This window comes from Capsicum annuum, chromosome 1 (assembly GCF_002878395.1).
Source record: "Capsicum annuum cultivar UCD-10X-F1 chromosome 1, UCD10Xv1.1, whole genome shotgun sequence".
Classification (NCBI taxonomy): Eukaryota; Viridiplantae; Streptophyta; class Magnoliopsida; order Solanales; family Solanaceae; genus Capsicum; species Capsicum annuum.
The window spans coordinates 144718497-144728927 of record NC_061111.1 but is presented as its reverse complement, the minus strand read 5'-3'; the positions used below and the strand labels follow the sequence as shown (position 1 = coordinate 144728927).

The following is a 10431-nucleotide window of genomic DNA, read 5'->3' as shown; positions in this document are numbered from 1 at the left end:
ATAAATTTTATCTCTTTTTTATGTTTAGTATTTTATTATCCTATTTTGACTTAAATGTGAATGTTATAAATGGTATAACTAGAACGATAGTATTTTTTCTTTATATTTGGTCTTCTTTCAATATTCGTATATAGGTAAATATTTTTAACAAATTCAAATTGATTTTATCTATTTTTTTTCTTCATTTTGAAGCAATTTATTATGAATTATTTGTTATGAACTATTCAAGAAACTATATTGATCGGAGATTTTGACTTACATTTCATTAGTTTATGTTGGCTTATCTATTGGTCAATGAGTTTTTTTTCTATGCTTTACTATTTGATAAATTTGTAAATTTAAATTATTTTTTTAATCTATCTTTGTTTAATGATTACTTTTACTTAAATATTATCTGCACATCATGCGGTTACTAATACTAGTTTTAATATAAATAATGGATAAGTTATTTCACATGGAAGGTGAAATAAAATAATCAATACTATCCCATCCCACCGACCTCTTAGAGTTGAAAATTCATGGATTGTAAATTTTACTTACCTTTAATCCTAATCCCCATTTATCTTCTGTCAAAATAACGTAAATTTACTATGTTTAGGCTAATAAGTTCTCTTAATATACAGTTATGGATTGAAGAAATTATTTTTTTCATCGGTGGAGTCTTTGGTGAAATGTATGAGAATTCAAAATTCATTACAGTAAAAAAGAAAAAATAATCCACTACAATAAGATTTATGATTTACAAGTAAATGAAGGTCAAAGAACCCATTATTTAACTCTTTTTCACAAACTAACCATTTTCTTCATGAAAAATAGCCCACCTAAACCTGTATGGTACAAAAAGAATTGATAAAAAGGTAGTAAAAGTAAACAATTACTACAGGCTAACTAGCTCTTGTATCCACGTGGCAAATACATATTTGCTACTTTACTTTCACATGGATCGCTATCCGGATATTCATCTCTTGTCCAATCTCTATCGTTAATAAAAAATCTTAATCAACGGGCTATATTCTCAATCACCACAATACCAAAAAATTTCACACACTTTTCGAAATTCTCAACTTTCCCGCCTTCCATCTCTCTTTATAAATTCTCCATTACCCATTTCTCAAAATTCACCATTGCAGCAAAACTCCAGAATTACTCAATATATTCATTCTCTTTGTTCTCATACAATCAAATGGCTCGTACTAAGCAAACTGCCCGCAAATCCACTGGAGGAAAGGCTCCAAGGAAGCAGCTAGCCACCAAGGCTGCTAGAAAGTCTGCCCCGGCGACTGGAGGAGTGAAGAAACCTCACCGTTTCAGGCCAGGAACTGTGGCTCTTAGAGAAATCAGGAAGTACCAGAAGTCTACTGAGTTGTTGATCAGGAAGCTTCCATTTCAGAGGCTTGTGAGGGAAATCGCTCAGGATTTCAAGACAGATCTGAGGTTCCAGAGCAGTGCTGTTGCTGCTCTACAAGAGGCTGCTGAGGCTTATCTCGTTGGTCTCTTTGAAGATACCAATCTCTGCGCAATTCATGCTAAGAGGGTCACCATCATGCCTAAGGATATTCAGCTTGCAAGGAGGATCCGTGGAGAGAGGGCTTAAGAAGAAGATAGTTAGTGGTGTTTATGTCTATTTGGTGTTTTTTTTTTTCTTTTTGCTTAGATCCGTTGTCGGAAGTTGGAATGCCAGTGTTAGTAATGTAAATCGTAAATCCGATTTTATTCTGAAGTAGGTGTAAACTGTTGGTTTACTGGTTTCTGGATCTGATTAATGAAATTTGCACTTTCCGTTCAGAGATCTTTCCTTTACACTTGTGAGTGATTTCTAATGATTAAGACTATAAGCAATACCTAGTGGTTGACGCTTGATTATTAATTGTTTGAATTGAAGTTTTCCGTTAAGCAATGTGATTGATTTGATTGATAAAAATGGCCATTCAAATTGATTGGTGGAGGAAGGGCTCAGGGAAGAATACTTAATCAGTTGCTAGTGTAAATTTAATGATTCATTTCTATAGGTGTATGCATTAACTGCTGGATTGTTAGCATTTGAGATCTAATTAGTGTAGCCGCAAGTTTTTTGTTTAAAACTTAGCAGGTCTTGTCTGTATGTGTTTGTGTAATAGACTTCCCAACAATGAAGACAAACACTATTTTGTGATAATGATTGTGTTTTAAACTGAGTGAGATGGTCTATCATTTTATTGTTTTAGTTTTCTTTTAATAATCTTTTGGTATTTCTTACATCATGTTGAAATTGACAGTTGTTGGGCATATCAAACAAGAAATTATATTTATTATCAATTAGCTATGCAATCTGGAGATAGTATGTCTTCTCACTTGGTTGGATGGGATGCAGAACTTAACCTTGAGACATGCTATCTTTTTCAATTTGCAAAAATATTTATCCTAAGGTCAGTTTTTCACTCGATTCCAATGGTTAATGTCTTTTTGGTGCCAGAGTTAGAGCACACAAGCTTCCGAATTGTATATGTTTTTCACTTTAAGACTTTTGTGGCTTTATGATATGGAAGTATGCTGTGGTATACTTGGCTATCCAGATCACTAGAGATATTTTGTACTTCTTATACTGACATTGATAATAAAAAATATTAAGTTATGTTTGGAAACGAGGATACTGGTTTGGAAACGAGGATACTGGTTGCAACTTCCAAATTAAACAAAGACTACGTTGCCTGTATCTTAAATATGGTCCTGCTTTGCAAGCTATTAGTTTCAATATATACTTTAGAAAAATTCCCACTTTCTTGCGTCGTCAGCATTTCAATTTTTGATTAATGCTTTTTGCTTGTTCTTACTTTGCTACTCTCTCTGCTTAAGCTTGGAAGTTGATTCAATGAAAAAGGACTGTTGATTATTACCCATCAAAGTGCCTGGAGTATTTTCCACTTCTTTTAAGCATAATGTGGATGCAACTTTTTACTGCACGTTTTTGGTCATGTGAATTTGTGATCTTGAAATTTGTCACTGCTTGCCTGTTTTGTCATCCATGTTCTTACCTGTAAGCTGTGAGTTGTCTATGCAAAACTTCGTTTTTATGTCCCTATGACCTTGTATCATCAATGCAGTATGCTACTAACTGAAAAACAAACAGCTTACTCAGATTTCTGTTTGATATTACTAAAGGTTGGCAGCTCTTCTTTTGGCGGTTAACTTTTTCTTGATTCGTTTTCTTGCTTTCTTTGTTTTTCTGCCTGTGACCGGGAGAAATTTCTATGCTAATAGATTGATTAGTCTACTGTATATTAAGGTTTCTAGTGCTCAACGTTTCTGCAGATCTCTTGTATTCATGTTATATTCTTGCCGGTAGTGAGCTATACAATGGATATGATAAACATTACATTTCATGGGAAACATTTATGAGCTATAATTCTATTGCAAATATAGAAGTTTTTGTATTTATCTTCTTGGGATCAATAAACTTTCATCAATTCAGTTTGAAACTGTATCCAATTGTTGCTGATACAATTTGAAATACAAATGGTTTCATCTATTTGGATTTTGGAGTTGACTCTTCCTATTTTTTTTAAGGTGTTGAATAAGTCAGTCCCTCGTCTAACCTGAGGTTCTTGGTCTATGTTGCTTGGGATAGCTGCTTTTTAGTGTCAGTCTGACTGGGAGTGCTCAGTTTATACTTTATGCATTGTAGGTTGCAAATGATTCCATCAGCAGTTTCCTTTTCTCAATATGAATACTTTCAACAACTGAAGTAGGTAAATTTTTTTTTTTGGCTTCCAGAAGGTGATTACTGCTGCATCTGAATTTGTGTACAGTGTCAACAAAGTGCAGGAACCATTCCACTCAATCTATTGGGATAAGCAGTGTTACAGTCTCATGCTTGCTCCAAATCTACAAGATTCTCAATCTGACCTGAAACTCTATTTGTGGATATCAATGTCTTCTGAACAGCTGGTATGCCTTAAAGAGATGTAAATTGAGTAGCTTTCTCTATATTCCAGTTTGGAATTTTTTAAACTTGGGTAGGTCAGCAGATTTCCACTTTGTGGGAATATACTGGATATGTTGTTGTTGTTGTAGGTAGGTGGTCAGCAGATGATGAGGCCAAAGACCATCCTGATTGCATAATACCAGTTTTACGGAAAGGGGGACTAAACCAATAGTTAAGCGTTAAGCGAAGATGAATATACAATAGATAAATTCTTAATTGTCTACTAAGACTCAGATTAAATGATAAATAAGGCAAATTTAAAGTTGAAGAAAGAGTAACAAATCTGCAGCTTTATCTTGTATCTGCGTAATCTGAGGTAACTAGTAACACTTGTTTCATTCAATTGCTTCAACTTAAGTTCATTTTGGTATTGCTACATGGCTAATATTGCCAAATTATGAAAATTGTTAAGTTTTCATCAATCATTTATTCTTTGAATCCCTCTACATTGAATTTAACACATTCTGAACCAGGACATACTTAGCAGACCAAGTAAGAAAATAAATATAGTTTGATTTATCCTGCAGAATCTTGATCTGTGATGTTCTTCACTCTTAATTTGGCATTTAACTTAACCTTGGAACACACCATCAAAGTTAGATCTAAATACCATCTTGATTGCATACAATAGTTTAAGGGAGGCATGAGTAAACCAAGAGTTGGATTAAGATGATAAAAGACAGTAATGAAACTAAGTATATAACAAAACTGTATTTAACAAAACTTTAAAGCATGAATACAACATTGTTTATGAAATTGCAGCTATATAATTTCAATAACTGAGGTAATTCAAAGTTACTGAGGACCAAATAAAAGATAGTAGCGATGTGAATGATGCTACTCCGTCCACAATTTATAAGACACACAAAAAAAAGACTCTTGAAATTTACACAACAGGTTAAATCATGGCAATCAAGACCTCTTCCTTTCCCACCAGCGTCGTTTGGGAGCACGATGGCCATTAGCAGGTTTAGGCATACGATGGAAGTCCACCATTACGATCCTTCTCTTGGCTTCCCTTTCCTCTGTTAACCTTTCCTCATATTTCCTCTTGCTTGATTCAAATTTCTTCATATAACTGATGCTTTCCGTTTCTTTTTGAATTGGTCCTGTGATTGAACTACAATTGTTCCGTTTCTGTGCTGAATGATCACAAATCACTTGTTTTTGATTAGGAGCAACTTGTACACGCTTAGTAGCCACGTTATTCATCTTCATCAATGGCGGCGGCATGTTCTTCCCTAAACCTAAACCACTGGTGCCCACTTTCTGTTCTTCTATCTTGTTTTCTGTGAGACTATCCATCTTCTTGAAACCTTTGTGATTTTTTTTCTTGTCTCCATCAAGCTGCTTCTCAAAAGAGAGGTCAGATAGAAGTTTCGGACGAGGAGGAGCAACTTGGGTAGCCATTCTTGTCGTGTCTTTCTTTCTTGATCCCATATGAAACTCTTGACGTGTTCCTTCTTTCTCAGCATCCAATTGTTTTTCGACCAAGTCAGTCTCCGAACTTTCCTTCAACTCCATTGCATTAGAACTGTTGTGTTTTTCCAGAGGAGCAACGTGTACACTTTAGTTGATGGTCAGTTTAATCTTCAATGTGGGCTTCTGGTTTGTAGGCGCAGCAATCTGCTTTCCTTTCTCTTTTTCTTCCACGGTGGTGCTTTCATCTTCGTCGCCAACACTTTCTTCTTCATCAAGACTATTAGCTTCGTCCTCTGCTTCTTCTTCATCGTCATCACAGTCGAATCTACTGGGATTCAACATCATCTTGATTATCCTGTTTTTGCGTTTTTCCAACTGAGAAGGATACTTGAATTTAGCAACAACGATAGCCCGTTCAATCAAGTTGAATATGTCAGTAGGTTTTTTCTCAATGGAAAAAGAAGTCAAGAATATTGCTTCAATGTCCATTCTTACACGCTCTGATTATTGTGAAAACTCTGATTAGGTGAGGGACTATAAGCTATCGCACTCTCTCTCTTTTATAGGAAAAATTATAGAAACTTTTTTCTTTTTTCCCTTTTCCTGTGTGTATTAGGATTAGGTGCTTTCTCTTCAAGTAAAAATAAATTGGTAATCCAAAATTTTACTTCCTCTTCAAGTAATCGAAGTTGTAAGTGTTCATAAATTTGTATTTATGTATTTAAATTAATTATTACATTAAAGAACTAACTAGTTACCAAAAAAAGGAATTGGATAAGGATTTCCAAATCAAAATCAAGAAAAGTTATCGTTATGGTTAGCTGAAGTTTTAACCTAAGTAAATGGAATGGTATATTCCATTAGTAAATGAATAAAATCTTGGGTTCCTAATTCAGGTTTGGATAATAGTGGACAATGGAGCGATGGGGGGGTTTGGAAGTACCCCAATCCATGAATGAGCCTGCATTGGACCGAATTAGGACTTAAATTGACCATCGTCATTTAAATCCTCTCCGCGACTCGTCAAGGACAGGAATGACGGTGTTTTACCATTAGGACTTAAATTAACCATAACTCCTTCACCGAGTGTTCGTTTTGGACGAATTTTATGTCGACGGAAAACTTATTCGATCATCTACGTGATAAAATTTGAAATCTAAGGAATTCCAAAGAGAAATAAGTATAAATCATTCTAGAAGCCAACACTTGATACTTTAGGGACAAAAATTCAGCTAGGAAAAACTTCGAAGCGTTACATATAACAATAGTATTTATTCTTTTATATGGAAATACCCAAATATACTTCCAAACTATAGTGGTTCATCCATTCTCCCCTTTATTATTCAATGTTTCGTTCTTCTTATTGACGAGTTAATTTCTCAAAAGTCACTTTAACTTGAAAAAATTATGTAGCAAAGTAATTAAATTTTATTTTATATCAATAAAAATAGTCAACTTAAAACTTTCATCATACAAAATTACTCAACTTAAGAATTCATGTTCATGACATAAAAAATTAATTTGGTCATGACATAAGCCCCACACAAACTTATTACTCATTTTATATTTCTATATTGAATAGAGATTTTATCATTAAGTAAAGCATGATAGATGCATCAAGTTATTTACTTATACATGTGGTATATATTAGACACGTGGTATATATTGAAGACTGTTTGTATTTTTTTGTGTCAAACATAGCATTTCACTTATCACTTTTCAAATCATCCTCCTAAATAAATAATAAATATTAAGGTTGATGAAGGCCAAAACGATATGAAAAATGGAGTATTCATTTTCTAGTGACGTAGCATATTAAATACTAAAGAGTCGACTCAGTATGATACTGTAAAAAGCTTGATTGAACTAGAATCGATTAGGCTATTGTTTGTCGAGGTTGAAACGAGAATCGGGCCGAATATCTGGTTCCAAGTTCTGTCAATCTGACTAGTACTTAATGATATTTTTAAACCCCATAAATTCAGAAATCTACATAAGGAAAACAAAAAAAGAAGCACCACCACCAGCCAAGGAACCTGTGTGTCGACTCCTTTTCCAAACTATAGACCGTTGATGCCTACATTTGTCCATAGCAAAACCTACCAAAATTTGAAATTATGTTATTAAACTGTACACTAAAAGAAATATTTTTATTTTTTTCATATTCGATTGATTAAATTTTTGAAAAATACTTTTTCTAGCAAGATAATTTTTTTAAAAACGATGAGCATGATTTTTCAAAGTAGAGAAAATAAGTTTAACAAGTAGCATTCTACAATATTTGTGTGTCCTCCTCATTCTTCAACACACCTCATCTTCATCCTAACCTCGTACGTGCCGTTCTCACCAGCCTACAACCCTACTACTGCTAACCCACTCTCACAGTGCTTATCACTTATTTTTTCTGAAAAACATTTTCCGTCATATCGAATACGCTCTAACGGCCATGCTGAAATTGGATCAAGTGTGATGGGCATAAGAGTCAAAATTAGAGTAAATGGCCTATGTTGTAACTAGCAGTATTAGTTTTGGATTAAGAAATCTGAACCTCAAAGATTAACGGACCTAAAATTAGATTCAAAAACTTTAGAGCGATACAAAGTTATGAATTGGACTCAAGATCATTGCCAAATGTAACTCTGGCTAATGCGATCATGCAAATCTAGTGTATTTTTTTGATATGATATAGAGATAGCTAGGCAGTAAAATTTCTTAGGTCTATGCTTATCTTGGACATCAACTCTTAGGGACAAAACAATTTTGTAATTGTACTTACCAAAACAATTGTTGCACTTTTGGATGTCAAATTAATAAGTGAAATCAACAAATTAGATTTTTCCCTTACCAACTTGTAAGTGAATTTTTCCAATTTGAAAAATTAGTTTAATCAGCTTTTGAATGAAATTTTTCTTTCCCCAAAAAAGTAAAACACATATCAAATTTTAAACAATTTTAATAAGTGTAATTTTAAATACTTTTTTTCCAAGTAATCGGAACTCTATGTTTTGGGTAACTAAAATTGGAACTCATCACTATATTATTTGTTGAAGACCGGAACACTATTTTGTGATGAGGCCTGGGTATATATAAAACTAATCAATCTCAAATTTGGGAATGTGGCCTATTTTTATTTCATATTTGGTGTATTTTTTTTTAATTGCTATTATTTGAACCTTGTGATTTTGGGTATGAAGAAGTTCCGCTGCTGCAACTGTTGTATTTTATTTGAAAGGAGATGACCTATTTTGAGACATCCAATATTTAGCATTTCTTTTTCTTTCTTGTTTCCACCCGGTGTTGATATTCACATTATGAAATCCGGTCGAGCTCCCGTAAAAGGCAACTCCTTAACCAATTAACTGTTTAGTAGCAATAGCTAGCTAAACTAAATATGTTTAATGTAGTATAGATGTGCCAAAAACTTACTTCCATTCCTTTTCTTCTACATAAGCTCATTTTGATACTGTTACTTTACTAATGCTGCCAAATAATTGAGAAACCAAGCACCAACTAAAAAGGACTAATTTTATCATTTTAGTTTCTTTTTGTAGTCCTTCAATGTTGTTGTTGGCATATCATAGTTGTAAAGATTTCATTTTTCATTTCCAGCCCAACCCAAAAAACTAATCTAATAGGTGGGAGAACCCATTTGGCGTATAAACCCCTTAGCATTTCTCTTTTTTTTCAATGTCTTCGCTTGAGAACCAACGACCTCGTTAGTCACAGCTGGCACCCCTCCTGGTCCAGGCCACCACTACTGACACACAGGCCACCACTCCGAGACGCGGCTCCACACGTGGTTTGTTCCTCGTTGGTCACAGCTGGCGCCCCTCGGGTCCAGTCCACCACTCCGAGTCACAAGCTCCCGTAAAAGGCAACTCCTTAACCAATTAACTGTTTAGTAGCAATAGCTAGCTAAACTAAATGTGTTTAATTTAGTATAGATGTGCCAAAAACTTACTTCCATTCATTTGCTTCTACTTAAGCTCATTTTGATATTGTTTCTTTACCAGTGCTGCCAAATAATTGAGAAACCAAGCACCAACTAAAAAGGACTAATTTTATCATTTTAGTTTCCTTTTGTAGTCCTTCAATGTTGTTGTTGGCATATCATAGTTTTAAAGATTTCATTTTTCATTTCCAGCCCAACCCAAAAGACTAATTTAATAGGTGGGAGAACCCATTTGGCGTATAAACCCCCTTAGCATTTCTTTTTTTTTCCAATGTCTCCGCTTGAGAACCAACGACCTCGTTAGTCACAGCTGGCACCCCTCCTGGGTCCTCGGGTCCAGGCCACCACTCCGAGTCACAAGCTCCTCGTTGGTCATGGATCTCAATGAAAGCACCAATGTTATAAACCAAACGGGAGAACCCAACCCAAAAGACTAGTCTAGTAGGTGGGAGAACCCATTTGGCATATAAACCCCTTAGCATTTCTCTTTTTTTACAATGTGGGACTTTGTGACACATTACCAACCACCAACCAAGGTAACATTTGGAGCTACATACCAATGATAGGATTTCAAACACAAAGTAGAAGAATAACATCATCATATCTGGTGGTATCTCTTCTCCCTGTGGTAGTTAGTTATCGGTAACATAAAAAAAGATCTCCTCCATCAGATTAGTGTAAGGTTTCCACTTACACTTTGTTCCTTTCATACTGCAACCTGACTGGGAACTATATTCTTTTGTTGAGTCAAACTTTGGTCATTACTAAACTTTTGGTTAGATCAAGTATAAGACAGTCAGAGTAAGTAGAAATTTAGAATTTTGAAAGTTTCTAGCGAAGTTCCTCTAAGTTTTGACTTTCCTCTGTGTTTGGTTAAACTTTCGTCGTAATTGTTCTGAAATTTCTAGTCTAGTTTTGTCTCAGGTCCTTTTATTTTCCATGAGGAAGCATGTGTGCTTTTGTTTAATGCATAAAAGAGTTCAGCTTCAGTGACTGAAAGTGTCTAATCAGGGGACCACAGTATAAAATATTCCTAGCTTGACTTGTTTTGTTTTGATTCTTGCCTCTTCAAAACAATTACCAGGATGATGGGGTT

At 34.6% G+C, this 10431-nt stretch overlaps 1 protein-coding gene across 1 annotated transcript in view; it reads left to right on the top strand.

The window, feature by feature from the left end:
- The window catches only part of LOC107838933 (histone H3.2), a 4725-nt gene extending 2940 nt beyond the window's left edge, over positions 1-1785 (top strand). Inside the window, 1 exon segment of the mRNA XM_047397190.1 lies at positions 1178-1785. Within this exon segment, the coding sequence (XP_047253146.1) occupies positions 1178-1594 (417 nt within the window). The 3' untranslated portion in view covers positions 1595-1785.
- The last annotated feature ends 8646 nt before the right edge of the window (positions 1786-10431 follow it).